Below are 14,967 nucleotides of genomic sequence, written 5' to 3'. Positions count from 1 at the left end.
AAGTCAGAATGAGCCTCAGTTCCTGGAGCCTTTAGGACTGATGAGGAAGACGACGAGACCCACAAGGCCAGGACCTCTGACGGCTGGGAAGCGGAGTGGTCTCCCCAGCGGCTCACCTTCTGTACCCCCCCATGGCTCTGCCACCTACCACCTGCCTGAGTCAGTGTAAGAGTCGAGCTGAGCCTGGGAAGCATCTCCAAGGAGGGACAGGAGGGACCATGTCTGGGATCTGGGCCAGAGGGGGGGGGGTGGGGGGCGCCGGGGACAGGAAGAGAAACTCTGAGCACCCGCTGGGGGGGGGGAAATCGGGGGTTCAGAAAGGCTCCGGTTCCTTGTAATTATTCTTTCTGCCATTTAAGGAGCTTTGGGAAGTCCCGGGCCTGCCGCTTCTGACCTTTAAAGAGAAGATTCATGACCCTCGGCGCCAAAGGCCTGTTCGGGCAGCCACGCGCTGCACCCCCTTCCCCGCTCACCTCCCCCTCCGGGCCTCTGTTTCCCTCCCTGTACAGTCAGACGGCTGTGGCAGCCTCCGCCCCTCCCCCCCTGAAAAACGGGGTTTTCTGACCCCCCTCCCCCCCCATTCTCCGGCCCCAACCTCGGCCAAGGCCGCCTTTGGCAACGAGAGCCTCGGAGCCTTCCCTAAGTGACAGCGCGGCCACATAGCGGCACAGAACGGAGCTCCCGGCGGCCCGGCCCGGCTCGTTGTCCGGCTGAGTGACAGGCCCGGGAGGCCCAGAGAAGGAGCCCCGAGGTGCTCCCGGCGGGGGGAGGCCTGAGATCGGGCGGAAAGACCCCGTGTCCGGGCCCGGGGCGCGTCACCGAGGCTGGGGCCTGCCCAGCTCCGTCCGAGCTCTCACCCAGGACGTCCGAGGAGCGCCGGGGGGACAAGTGCCGAGCGCCTCAGTATTCCCGGGGGCCAGCCCCGAGCAAATCATCGCGGGGGGGGGGGGGGGGGGCGCTAAGCTTCTTTCCAAGAGCCTGCGGCCCCTTTCACAGCCGGCGGATCCGAGAGGTCCCCACAAAGCCTCGGCGCGCTGCCCTCCCTCTCACAGGCAACTCCTCCGGGCCGCTCCGAGGCCGCCGGGCCCTGGGAAGCCCCTCCATGAATTATGCATCCTGGGGGCGGGGGGTGTCCACGCTCCAGCTTTCGGGGGCCGCTAACCCGAGATTCGCCACCCGGCGATCTGGGCGCCCCGCCCCCGCCCCACGGGCTTTCTGCCGCCAAGGCCCAAGGGCACCCAGCTCTCCCTCATATTTAGCCGCACACTCTGCCGCAGCTAAATATCGCTGAGCTCAGTCCTCCCGGGCGCTCGAATGTCCTGCCTGTTCTACGTGGTCCGGTCATTTTAAAATACGGGCAAACCCGCGGGCTCCGGGACCTGCCGCGGCTCTCCCAGCCAGCAAGTGCCTGAGGTCACATCGGAACGGCCTCAGTCTTTCTTTCTTTTCTTTTCTTTTCCCTCCCTCCCTCCCTCCTTCCCTCCTTCCTTCCTTCCTTCCTTCCTTCCTTCCCTCCTTCCTTCCTTCCCTCCCTCCCTCCTTCCTTCCTTCCTTCCTTCCTTCCCTCCCTCCTTCCTTCCTTCCTCCCTTCCTTCCTCCCTTCCTTCCTTCCTTCCTCCCTTCCTTCCTCCCTTCCTTCCTTCTTTCCTTCCTTCCTTTCCTCCTTCCCTCCCTCCTTCCTTCCTTCCTCCCTCCCTCCCCTCCTTCCCTCCCTCCTTCCTTCCTTCCTTCCTCCCTTCCTTCCTCCCTTCCTTCCTTCTTTCCTTCCTTCCTTTCCTCCTTCCCTCCCTCCTTCCTTCCTTCCTCCCTCCCTCCCCTCCTTCCCTCCCTCCTCCCTTCCTTCCTTCCTTCCTTCCTTCCTCCCTTCCTCCCTCCCTCCCTCCTTCCTTCCTTCCTTCCTTCCTTCCTTCCTTCCCTCCTTCCTTCTTTCCTTCCTTCCTTCCCTCCTTCCCTCCCTCCTCCCTTCCTTCCTTCCTTTCTTCCTTCCTTCCTTCCTTCCTTCCTTCCTTCCTTCCTTCCTTCCTTCCTTCCTTCCTTCCTTCCTTCCTTCCTTCCTTCCTTCCTTCCTTCCTTCCTTCCTTCCTTCCCTCCCTCCCTCCTTCCTTCCTTCCTTCCTTCCTTCCTTTCTTCCTTCCTCCCTTCCTTCCTTCTTTCCTTCCTTCCTTTCCTCCTTCCCTCCCTCCTTTCTTCCTTCCTCCCTCCCTCCCTCCCTTCCCTCCCTTCCCTCCTTCCTTCCTTCCCAAGACAATTAGGGTTAAGTGACTTGTCCAGGATTATGTGTCTGAGGTGAAATTTGAATTCAGCTCCCGATTTCTATCCCTGCACCCCTGGCTGCCCCGGCCTTCTCTGCATTCTGCCGCTTTCCATCACATCTCCGTAACTTCCACATCATGGCTGCTCCACTTACTCCCCTTTGGGGCCAAGTAGGACAAATCTTTATCCATTCCAAAGCTCAAATCCAGCTCTCCCCGGACTCCCATGAGTCCCCCACTTCTGTGGTGACCCAATACCCCACAGTCCTGGCACCCCAGGCCCTTCACTGCTTAGTTGTACATGGGATGCCCGGCACAGAACACGAGCGGCCAGCCAGGGTCTGGCCAGAAAATAGCACAGTGCGTGGAATCATTACCTCCCTCCTCTTGGGCACTTTGTCTCTGCAAATGCATCCGAGGCCGCAGCCACTTTCTTGGCTCCTCTGTCCCATTGCTGACTCAAACCGAACTTAGAGTCCATTAAAAAGCCAGATCCTTTCCCGACAAACTGCCGTCTAGCCAGACTTCCCCCACTTTATAATTATGGATTTGATTTTTTTAAAGTTTAATAGCCTACATTTATCTCTATCAATCATATCAACCGTTGGGCCAACATTCTAGTCTACTAAAAGCCAGAGCGTCTCGTGTGGGGAAAGAATAGCAGTTGAAGGTATTTTAGCAACATTGAGTATCAGCTGTCCCCAAAATATGGCTTCTGGTCAACCAAAGAGTGACGAAGTTATCAGCCAATCAAGCCTTTCAGCTGTAAGCCTTGCCAGTACAGCTCACGCTATAGGGGTTATCAGAGAATCATTAGGAGATCTCAGGGCTTAGTCATGGAGAGATGCAAAGTAAACAGCAGGCAGGGGGTCCTTCCCCCCAAGAAGCCTGTGGACCAATCCGCCCAGACTGACTGCACTATTAGACCTTCAATTCAATTAACTTGTGGAGATTTAAATCTGAAAATTCAGCATTCTCCCCATCTCCTCCTAATCAGAAAGACAGATCCTGCTCTTTATTGATGGGAGGCAACAAAGCAATGCAAATGGGGGTCATCATTCATCTTTAAGTGGGTGAATCTGTTCCGGGAGTGTCTCTACCATTACATGATAAGGTAGATAAAGAGGAGAAATGAAGGGCAGGCCCAAGGAAGAAAGACAAGCAGGGCCCGATGCCTCTCTGCCTACTTTGTATCAATCATTGTCTCTCTTATGCAGCCCAGGCTCCTTCTCGTGGTCCTGCTTTCTCCTTCACTAAGACTACAGTGGGACAGAAAGAGAAAAAAGCTAGAGAGGAACAGTCCAAGAAGAAGCTACGGGAGGGAGTAAGGGGCGTTTTCAAAGGATTTGGTGCATTTAGAACAGGAAACAGCCTCGGAGCTCCGCCTCCTCATTTCACGGATGAAGATCATGGAGTTCAGAGTAACCAAGGTGACACAGGTGGTAAGTAGCAGAGCCAGAATTCCAGAATTCTCCCCACTTCAAACCCCTGCCTGTTTCCATCCCCCCCCCCCCCCCATGCTACCTTCTTGCCTCCTTTCTCTGGGACCTCCTCCAGCTGAGATAGGAACCAGTCTTTATTCTAGAGGGCTTCCTTCTGAGCCAGAACTGCTGGGCACATGTTACTTCCTCCAAAGCATCCTAGCTACAAGAAAGACTTGGGGGATATGGTCAACTCTCTTCCAACTCCAATGGCAGCCCGGTGGTTCAGTGGATAGAGCACCAGGCCTGGAGTCTCTTACTAATCCTGGGCAAATGACTTCACCTGAGTCTGTTTCCTCAGCTACAAAATGGGGGGAAATAATAGTACTTCCTAGCAGGGTTAATGTCAGGATCAAATGAAATGTTTGCAAATCTTGACATGCCATTATATAACATTTCTCACATTTACCATGTATCACTCTTCCTATCTGTAAGGGTTGTTAGAGAGCATCTGGTCAACCTCTTCAACTCACAGGTGAGGAAAATGAGTGTCAGACAAGGGAAGCAGCTTCCTAGGTTAATTAACACATCATGGATCTGAACCCAAGTGTTCTGACTCCTAAGTCTCATGTTTTTTTCCAGAATTCCATTTTCTAGTTACAGAGGACCCCAATTTTCATTTTCTACTTACATAGGACCCCAATTTCCATTTTCTAGTTACATAGAACCCCACTTTCTGTTTTCTAGTTACATAGAACCCCACTTTCTATTTTCTAGTTACATAGAACCCCACTTTCTGTTTTCTAGTTACATAGAACCCCACTTTCTGTTTTCTAGTTACATAGAACCCCACTTTCTGTTTTCTATTACATAGAACTCCACACTTTCTTTTTTCTAATTACAAAGGACCCCATTTTCCATTTTCTAGTTACAAAGGACCCCAACTGTTAATGGTCACCAGCTCCTGATTTCTATCCACTGCACCACCTAGCTGCCCCAGCCTTCTCTGCATTCTGCCACTTTCCATCACATCTCCATAATTTCCACATCAGAGCTGCTCCCCTTTAGGGCCAACTAGGATAAAGCTCTGTCTCCCTCATTTCACAGGGAGTGCCCAGATGCCCCTGGTCACTTTTTCCATCTACTACTGAGCCATACACAATTACACAAAATTTCCGGCCTCTCTTAACTTTAGAAAAAATCCCACCCCTTTTTATAAGCTCTGTGCCAAGAAGTCCTGGAAAGATCCTTCTCTTTTTCCTCCCCAACTTGGAGAACATGCCTAGGAAGAGAAAACAGGCCCCACCAAGATCCTGATAAAGAGACTATCTTTTCCATCAGCTTTCCCCTCATCATCCAAGAGCCAAGAACAACAGCGTCCCTGCTGCTGGCTTCCCATGCTGATCACATGGCTCGAAGGTGGGGTTCCCAGTGCCTCAGGATCTGCAGGATAGCCTGGACCTTTTCTACTGGGGGCTACTATCTTCTCCTTGCCCCCAAACCAGGCATGGAGGTGGGCCACAGAATGCACGGAGAGGGCCATGTCCCCCAATCCAGGCCATATGGAAAGCTTTAGACTCTTGGAAGAGGCAAGAAAAACCCCAGCCTTAGTGCTCATTCATTCATCCAATAAACATTTGGTAAGTGGTTCCCAAGGGCCAAGCCCAGTGGTCTCTGCTCCAAGAAATTTATATTTGACCGGGGAATGGGGAAGTACAACACAATCCCAAATATAATACACAAAATAACTACAAAATATGCTATCAAGTGGCTCAGTGGCTAGAATGCTGGAGTGAAAGCCTCCAAACACTGTCTTGGATATTTAATAGCTGTGTGATCCTGAGCAAGTCCCTCAGTCAGTTTGGGCCTCAGTTTCCACCCCTGTAGAACCAGAGGGTTAGACTTAATGGTCCCTCCAGTCCCTTCCAGTTCTCAATTTTGATCCTATGAAAATCAGAACCAAGTAAATACCAAGTAATTTTAGAGGGTACTTGAAAGCATTAGAACAAAACCTTGAAGGCCACCGGGGAGGCTGACGGGCGGAGATAAGAAAGAAAGAGTGTTCCACGAGCAGAAGCCAAACGACTGGGGTAAGATGGCGTGTCACCCATGGGATATACACATATGTAGCCTGTGCATACATGTGTATGATATAGGAGCTGTACATATACACACTTTACATATTGGCATAAATATTTTAAGACTGGTGCTCCAAGACGAATTTCATTTAGCAAAAGGAGGTGACCATAAGCGATACCTTCTTATCTGGAAGGTCAGGACTGAAGGGGACCTTAGGGATCATGCAGTCAATCTGTTTGCTTTATGGAATAATTGGGAACCAGAAAAGTGGAAGCGGCTCATCCACGGTAATGTCAACAAGTGACATCAGAGGCAGCATTAGAACTCGGGACTCTGCGTCCTGGCTCAGCCCTCTCTCACTTACACCCTGGTTAGCTTCCAAAGGAGGAGATGGGCTACTTGTGATAGAGGTTGGCCATGAGACGTGGCCACCAGCTAGGCAAGAAGAATATGGGTGCCCGGGAGGATTGGAAGGGACTGCAACCCAACCCCCTCGTAGCTAAACAACGGAGCATTCCAAATTCAATATACTCAGCTGCTTCCCCCTCCTCCCCAACACTTTTCTTTGACACTTAAGAGAAAAAATTCACCAACTGCCCACCATTATCTCACACCTTTTAGTTTACAAAGTACTTTTTTTCCCCACAACAAAATAGGAATTGTTATCCCCATTTTGCATGGGAGGAAAGAAGCCCAGAGAAGCGAAGCTTTTTTTTTTTTTTTTTTTTTTTTGTGAACACGGCTAGTTAGGGGTCAGAATCAGACCTGGAACAGAGTTCTTCCTCGGAGCCCAGCCTTCTGTTCGGGATGCCCCACTGTCTCCCAGTAACGACCACACGCTGTCCAAATGAAATGCAGTCACATCCTTCACTTGTTCCCACACAGAACCGCCAGCTTCACCATTCCTGCAACCCACGTGGCCAACTGTCGCTCTGTTTTATTGTTGCCTGGCCCCCCAGCTGCCATCCCACTAGAGACAAAGGGGCCAGGGAGCCACTCGGAGCAGTGGGGGCCCAAAGGGGTGCTGCCCCAGGCGGCCCCCGCTGCCAGCGAGCTACCCACCGCCGCTGGGCTATGTTCTCGAAATCGGCTATTTTGGGCCCTGCCGTTCTCAGCGTGCCTTACATAACGGCTTCTCCTTTCTGGCGATGCTGTGGGTTTGACAAAAGAAGCCACGTCTGATTATGCTGAGTCTACAGATCCTGGGCCTCAAAGAACAGGGTTTTCTCCCCGTGGGTCTGGAGGTTTATGTTAGCAAGACATTATGGATCTTGCAGGGTGGATGGGCTCAACTCCCCGTCACCTCCCAGGGGCTTTCAGAATGGGGATGAAGAGGAAGGCGACAGGGTCTGGGGAGCAAGGGGAGCATCCCTGGGAAGGCAAACTCCTGGAGGTCAGCACTATTTCACTGCACTCTTGTCCCCAGTCAGCCACACTGCCAGACATATAGATAGAAAGACAGACAGACAGATAAATGGATGGATGGATGGACGGATGGAGAATGGATGAATAGATAGACAGATAGACAGATTGGATGAATGGATAGGTAAAGAGGTAAATAGAATGATAAATGTATAGATAAATAGACAAATAGATTGGATGGATGGATAGACTGATAAATGGATGGAGGATGGATGAATAGACAGATAGCTTGGATTGATGGATAATAATAGATAGCGTTGATGGATGGATGGATGGATGGATAGATGGATGGATGGATAGAGAGATGGATGGATGGATAGAGAGATGGATGGATGGAATGATGGATGGATGGATGGAGAGATAACAGATGGATGGATAAAATCCTCTTAGCTTCTGTCACAGACCTCAGCTCATTTTGAGCTTTCACATTCCCAACACTATCCATCTGGGCCCCTACCACCTAAATTATCACAGTAGTCTCCTAACTGGCCTCCTGGCCTCAAAGCTCTTCTGGCTCCAGCCCATCCTCCAAGCAGCTTCCAGAATGATGTTCCTCAAAGTAAGATCTGACCATGGGACTCCTCTGCTCAGGAGATGCCAGAGGCTTCCTGTGGCCTCTAGAATCAAGTAGGAATTCTCCCATTGAGCTGAGAGCCCTGAGCTTTCTGTGGAAAGACGTCCCTCACTTCCTGCGCTCCGTGACCCAGCTCCCCAGGCTTCTCCGGGCCTCCTTCGGAACGTCCCATCACGGTGCCTCCCCCCACACCTCCCACCCTCACGCAGCTCTTGCATGAAGCCTAATCTTCCCAACTGTCAGCACTCTCCTTCCCAAACCACCTCGCAATTAATTCTAAGTACATAAAGGTGCAATATATGCATATATATTCGTACTTATAACTTTATACTATAAACTTATCTCGCTGATAGACGTTCAAATCTAGTCTCAGACACTTCCTAGCCATGTGACCCTGGGCAAGTCACTTCACTCTGTTTGCCTCTATTTCCTCATCTGTCAAGTGATTTGTAAAGAGAAATGACAACCCCCTACAAGAAAACCCCAAATGGGCTCACGGAGTCAGAAGGAAATAAAACAACAAAATAACAAAACGACGGATCCTTTTCTTAGAAAACCACATAGTAACACTGTCCATGCTAGACTGTATTTTTCCTTTTCTCTGTCCCAATTTCATTTTAATCCGGTCCAGCTGGCACTCCGGAGTGTCGTGTGTCCCTTCTTGGAACTTTGGGATTTAGACTAAATGACACGTGCAATCCTTTCCAGATTTAAGTCTATGGCTCTCGGCACTTCGAGATCATCTCCAATTTATCCCGTATAAACTTTGTCCCTAGTTGTCTCATGTTGTGTCTCCCACCAGACTATGAGCTCTCGGAGGGCAGGGACCTTTTTTTTTTTATCTTTCTCTATCTCTGGAGCTAATCACAGTGCCTGGAGCACAGTAAGGTGCTTAATAAATGCATAACTTGACTTGCTTCTGGTCCTGCAGCGGAGGCCTCCCTGTTTTATCTGGGTGGCTTTGGGTAAGCCATTGTAACTGCTCCAGAGCCCCAGTTTCCTCATCTAGAAAACTGAGGGCTTGAAGCAAATCTTTAAAGCTGGGGTCCTACAAACTTCTGAAAATAGGGAGGAAAGGAAGAAGGGAGAGAGAAAGGAAGGGAGAGAAGGAGGGAGGGAAAAAAGAAGGGAAAGAATGAATAAGCAAGCAGAAAAAACTGAGCTGCCCAACACTGACCCAGGAGAGTTCAGGATTTCGTGGGCAGGAGTATGGTCCAGTCCAGTTCATGAAGAACCTCCTATTTCTCTATCTGCCAGTCGGGCAATGCTGGGGACTAAAGCCTCGGCGGAGGGGAGTCTTCAGAGCAACAGGCGCCATCGCCAAAAGAAGCATTTTCTGCAGCCCCACTGCTGCGTCCTGGTCAGACCTCACGGGGGATGTCCCAAGAGCATGGAGAAGCCGGGCGGGCAGACTCCACGAAAAACGGCGTCCATTAGGGAGCTTCCCACAACAGGAACCCAGAGGGGAGATTACACTCAGGGAGGCAGGGGAGGGCTGGCAGAAGGAGTCCAAAGAATAACCAGCCCACTGAGAGCTTTTATCCCTGACCTTGACACCCACAGAGCCAGTGGGCTCCCTGGGGAGCTGCCCAAAGCTAGGGGAAACCCCAGAATGGGCTTGGCCAACTCCAGGATGCTCCAGCTAAGAACCAAGACGGAAACCAAGCCTTACCAGAGGGGCCAAAGGCGGAGGGGGTGGAGGCGCCCCGGTGGGCGGTGGGGGTGGGGGCAGAGGCGGCGGCGGTGGCGGTGGCACAGGCATATGTCACGGCTGGAGGTCTCCCTGCTGATGAACAGTTCTGCAGATCGTCCTCACCTCTGAAAAGAGAAAAACAGAAATGGAGTTTATGAGTCTTCAAGTGTGCATGTGGGGAAAGCCGCGGGCAGGAGGAAGGTCCTCCTCGGAGGCCCAGTCCTGCTCGCTCCAGCTAGGCGGACTGGGAGCCCAGAATTTTCAGCTGCAGAGTCGCAAAGACCAGGTTCTAGGGCTAGGAAGAAATGTAAGATCCCAGAACGACAGGCAGGAGAGGGCTTCCTTGGAAAAGAAATTTTCCATATAATAATTATGATAATAAAAGCAGCTATCTACATTTCCATATGTCATCTATACCGCAAGGCTACATTTCTATGAGGGTATTAATAGCACCTGGCTCCCGGGGCTTTGGTGAGGACTAAATGAGACAAAGTGCTTTGTAAATCTCAGAGCAGTTATAGATTTTGTTATTATTGTTGTTGTTATTGTGCCTTACAACTAGAGAAGTGCTTTATCGATATTATTTTATTTAAGCTTCACAAACCATGAAATAAGAAGTACGAGTATTATTATTCTCATTTCACAGATGAGGAAACAGTGAAGTGGGGAGCCCAGGACTAGACAGCTGCTAAGTGTCTGAGACGGGATATAAATCCTCGGTTTCCCCATTCCAAAGCTTCCCAATTGTTGTAGCCCATAGGCTAGAGTGTGGTGCACTGGAATAACACTGATCTTAGAGCTGGAAGGGCTGGTTCAAATCCTGCCTCAGCCACTGACTCTCTCTGCTGCTCTTTGGAGATGATGATCATCCCCTGGCAGGATGGCTACGAGCCCACGAGCTGTAAGAGTCACAGGTGGCTGCCAGGTTGACCCATCACCCTATACTCCCGAGGAAGACCCCTGGGAAGGATTTTATGACAGAAGATCAGTGCTCCCCATGAGGTAACGAGGCACAATGAGACCCCAGACTTTGTCCCAGACTCAGCCAGATCTGGTTTGTCCAGCATTGCCTTGATCCCTCAGGAAGCCACTCCAGGAGCAGACCCAGCCAGTGTCTCCAGAGGCCCGTTGGCCAATCTCTCCCTGCCTCTGCTCTCTCCTTAAACACTCCTGAGATCAGCTCCGACATGCGCCTGCCTGGTGGAGAGCAGGGTCTGTTGGGCTCTGCTGTGAGGCTGGATCTTGAGGCACGTAAACGATCCCACCTGCCTCCCCCAAGAGATCTCTCTCCATCCAAGGCAATCCCAGTAACTTTGGCTAGAAAACACCATCTGCATCCAGAAATCAAACTACAGAGACTGAATGTAAATCAACACAGGCTATGTTCACTTTTTTTTTCTGTTTTGTTTTCTCTCTCATGCTTTTTCCCTTTTATTTTGCTCTTTCTCTCCCAACGATTCATAAAGAAATGTGTATTTAAAAAGTTAACATACTAGCACTACTGTCTATCTACCCAGGTTACATGTACCTTCGGAATCTAATGCTTATTGTGCAACAAGAAAATGGTATTTATACACATATATTGTATCTAGGTTATATTGTAACACATGTAAAATGTATGGGATTACCTGCCATTGGGGGGAGGGAGGGGATAATTTGGAAAAATGAATAAAAAAATAAAAAAATTTTTTAAAAAATAAAAATAGAATTGCTTAGATCCAAATAAATAAATAAATAAATAAATAAATAAAAAGTTAACATACATGTATAACCAGACAAAAATAAAACAATTAACTTGCAAAAAGAGACCCGTCTCCACCCACCGATGCTCTTCCTGAATTCACAGCTCAATGGTCAGATGCTCCCACTCCCTCACAGGGGTCCTAGTGATTCCCAGCTCCTACTGCAGTGTACAAACCCCATTCTCTATTCCCATACTCCCATCTGCCTCGGCCCCTGTTATTTTCTGACCTTCCTCCACCACCATCACTCAACAAAATCTCTCCTTTAGGATTTATCCAAGGTATGGCAAAGAATTGGAAACTGAGTAGATGCCCTTCAATTGGGCAATGGCTGAATATAAATATGAAATTAATGGAATAATACTGTTCTATAAAATGATGAACAAGCTGATTTTAGAAAGACCTGGAAAGATTTCCAGGAACTGATGCTGAGAAAAAGCAGCAGAATCAGGAAAACATACACATCAACAGCAAGACTATGAAAGACTTTGCTCCTCTCAGCGTTTCAATGATCCAAGGCGATCCCAATGAACTGTAGATAGAAAATGCCTTCTGCATCCAGAAAGAAAACTATGGAGATTGAATGAAGATCAACACATGCTACATTCATTTTTTCCTGTTTTTTTTTTTTAATTCTGCCATCGTTTTCCCTTTTGTTCTGATTTTCCTCTCCCAACACGATTCATAAAGAAATGTGTATTTAAAAAGTTAAGATAGATGTAAAAATACATATGGGGGAAATAAAATAATCCTCCTCCCAAAAAAGGATTCATTCAAGTAAAATACTGGTAGTTACTGTCAATTGATCCTTCCTTCCTCAACTCCTCAAAGCCACCATCTATACTGCTCTTCCTTCAAATGACCCAACTTCCCAGTTCTTCTTTCTGCTCATTTCCCAAGGCCAGTACTCCTCCAGCTCACCTCAGCTACACATTTTGGGCTCATTTGTGCCGAAAAGCTATTCCTGAAAACCTGCTCTCCTCATTTCAAATCGAGACCGTTCCTGAATGCCTTTCTTTGCTCCTCACTTCAATCAGTAGAAGTCTTTCCCCATTATTTCCTCTTCCACACCTGTCTCACTCAGCCTTGGGATGCCCTTCTACCACCCCCACTCCTTCACTAATCTTCAATCCCCTCCTCCCTCCTGTCTCTTTCTGCTGCTTAGAAATGCACTCATCTGATGCTGAGTGAAACGAGCAGAACTAGGGGATCATTATACACTTCAACAACAATACTGTATGAGGATCGATTCTGATGGAAGTGGGTATCTTCAACATAGAGAAGAGCTAATCCAATTCCAATTGATCAATGATGGACAGAATCAGCTACATCCAGAAAAGGAACACTGGGAAGTGAATGTAAATTGTTAGCACTACTGTCTGTCTGCCCAGGTTACTTATACCTTTGGAATCTAATACTTAACGTGCAACAAGAAAATGGTATTTATACACATATATTGTATCTAGGTTATACTGTAACACATGTAAAATGTATGGGATTACCTGTCATCGGGGGGAGGGAGTAGAGGAAGGGAGGGAAAAATCTGGAAAAATGAATACAAGGGATAATATTATAAAAAAATTACTCATGCATATAATGTCAAAAAATGGATAATTATAAAATTAATAAAATAAAAAAGAGAGAAAGAAAATAAGAGATGGACAAAAAAAAAAAAAAAAAAAAAAAAAAAAAAAAGAAATGCACTCATGTCTCCTCAACCCTTAAAAAAAAGTCCTTGAACTGGCCATTCCTGTTAGCTCCCATCCTACAGTACTCCTCCCTTCCCTGACCAAATTCCTTCAGAATGCCATGTCTACTTCCTCTCCTGACTCTCACTTGGCTGCAAAGCCTCAGCAATGTGGCTTCCCAGACTCAGGTTCCAATCTCGGTCCAAGGTGTCCCTCAAGCCTGCATTGCCTAATCCTCCACAGTCCAACCCAGAGGCCCTCTCCCACAGGAAGCCTTTTCTGGGTCTCCCGTGCGCCAGAGAGTATTTTATATAAATCTATCCATTTATCTGTGGATATGCTACATGGCCCTGGAGAATCTAAGCAACCTGACAAGCAGCATCTGTCTTTGGATCCCAGCACATAACATGATGCCATGTACACAGTAAGTGCTTAATGAATGCTGAACAAATGAATCAACAAGAGAGTTAAGGGATGGGAGTCTTACTTCCATGTTAGGTTCTTTCTAAGTGCTAAGTCAGTACTTAACAATTCTCTAGTTCTGGCCTTTAAGGGGAGTTTTACCCCTTGGAGCTTCTGGGGAGGAGCTTTCATGTTTAAGAGGAGCAAGTTCATTGGCTAAAGTATTTCTCCCACAAGCCCCTGAGTTATTCCTGGCCCATTCTCTGGGAGGATAAAAGAGGTCAGAGTCTGGAAAGTCAGTTCTGGATTGGGTCAAGGAGAGGACGTCCCAGGGATTCAGAAGTCCAGCAATCCCATACTTTGGAGGGGAAGAAGAGGACAGAGAAAAAGATTCACAGAGAAAAGAAACCTCCTCCCAGAGAAGGATTACAAGTGAGAGACGATCAGGACTTTACACTTTCCTTCAGCCATTCTGTGATAAGGGATAGGTTTTGGATTTCCCATCTGGAGTACACCATTCTATCCGGAACATATTTTAAGTGCTTTGAGTTCTTCAGAATGAAAGAATAATCTGACATAGCACTGGACCACAGAGTACACATCCAACATGGTCACTCTATAAAACTGTTGCTCCATGGACAGTCTCAGGTGTAGCTCCAGTCAGGATCTAAGAATGACAATGATGCTGTTTGCTCTTCAGAGATGTGCCCAAAAAGCTGCCAAAGGATGAGGGATGTAAAGGCTGGAAAACAGAGACCTTCTCTGACACCGAACATACCTCTTTCACTTGGAGAAAAGTCCCCGGATCCCAGAACCTCAGAAGCCATTTAGCTCTCAACAGAAACCACCTCAACAGGTGGACACCATGCCGTGGCTCGAAGACCTCCCCTGAGAAAGAAACTAGCAGCTTCCCAGGCGAGCTGTTCTCCTTGGACGGCTCAGAATGCTAGCAGCAAGGTTTCCCTGGCAGTCATTTGTGTCTCTAGTAGGCTTTCTGCAGCCCAGAAGAAAAAACCAAATCGTACTTTGATACATATGGAATCCTTTCACCTATTCTAAGATCACGTATTTTCATAATTCCTCACTTCTCCAGAGTAAATGTATCCTGTTCCTTCGACTGGTCTTTGTACAGCAGATTTCAAAGTCTTTATTAATGTGGTCACTTTTCTCAGGCCACAGCTTATCAATGGGCTTCCTCAAAAATGGCCCCAAGAACTGATCATAAGAACCTCTGATGGGGCAGAGCCCATGGAACTATCAGAGCCCTGACCTGGACACAATACGCCTCTCTCAAAGTACCTTATGACTCCATGGGTTTCTTGGCCACCGTACTATGCTGTCAACTCATTTTAAGCTTGTGGTCTATCCGGATGGTCAGATCTTTTCCCATTCCTTCACAATCACAAGGCAGTGTGGTGTAATGGCAACTGCTAGACTACACAAGACACTGCACTCACACCGTGGGAGATGCAAAAATAGGTCAAATATATTCTATGTCCCTAGAAAAGTTTATAAGCAAATCAGGGAAATAAGAAAGGTGTAGAAAACACCTATAGTACAGGAAAGAGGACAGAAAGGGTTAATGCAAATTTTCTTTTTGGCTCCTTCTCTTCCTCTCTGACTTGATGACACTAAGCTAGGTTAGGGACTCTGGCTTGCTGACTTGCTAAAATCCCACCAAATTATTTTTCACA

General features: G+C 48.3%; 1 protein-coding gene across 5 annotated transcripts in view; it reads right to left on the bottom strand.

Moving 5' to 3' along the window:
• WIPF3 (WAS/WASL interacting protein family member 3) overlaps positions 1–14,967 on the bottom strand; it is a 64,425-nt gene that overhangs the window by 28,294 nt on the left and 21,164 nt on the right. For 3 of the 5 annotated variants that reach the window (XM_074266681.1, XM_074266677.1, XM_074266678.1), the window contains exon 2: positions 9,421–9,566. In XM_074266681.1, coding sequence (XP_074122782.1) covers positions 9,421–9,510 — 90 coding nt within the window. In that variant the 5' untranslated portion in view covers positions 9,511–9,566. Of the gene's footprint in view, positions 1–8,925; positions 9,367–9,420; positions 9,567–14,967 lie in introns of those variants that run through there. The other 2 variants (XM_074266679.1, XM_074266682.1) reach the window with 2 other exon arrangements.

The sequence above is a fragment of the Sminthopsis crassicaudata genome, chromosome 5 (assembly GCF_048593235.1).
Source record: "Sminthopsis crassicaudata isolate SCR6 chromosome 5, ASM4859323v1, whole genome shotgun sequence".
NCBI lineage: Eukaryota > Metazoa > Chordata > Mammalia > Dasyuromorphia > Dasyuridae > Sminthopsis > Sminthopsis crassicaudata.
The sequence above is the reverse complement of the archived record's forward strand: the minus strand, read 5'-3'. Positions and strand labels throughout refer to the sequence as shown.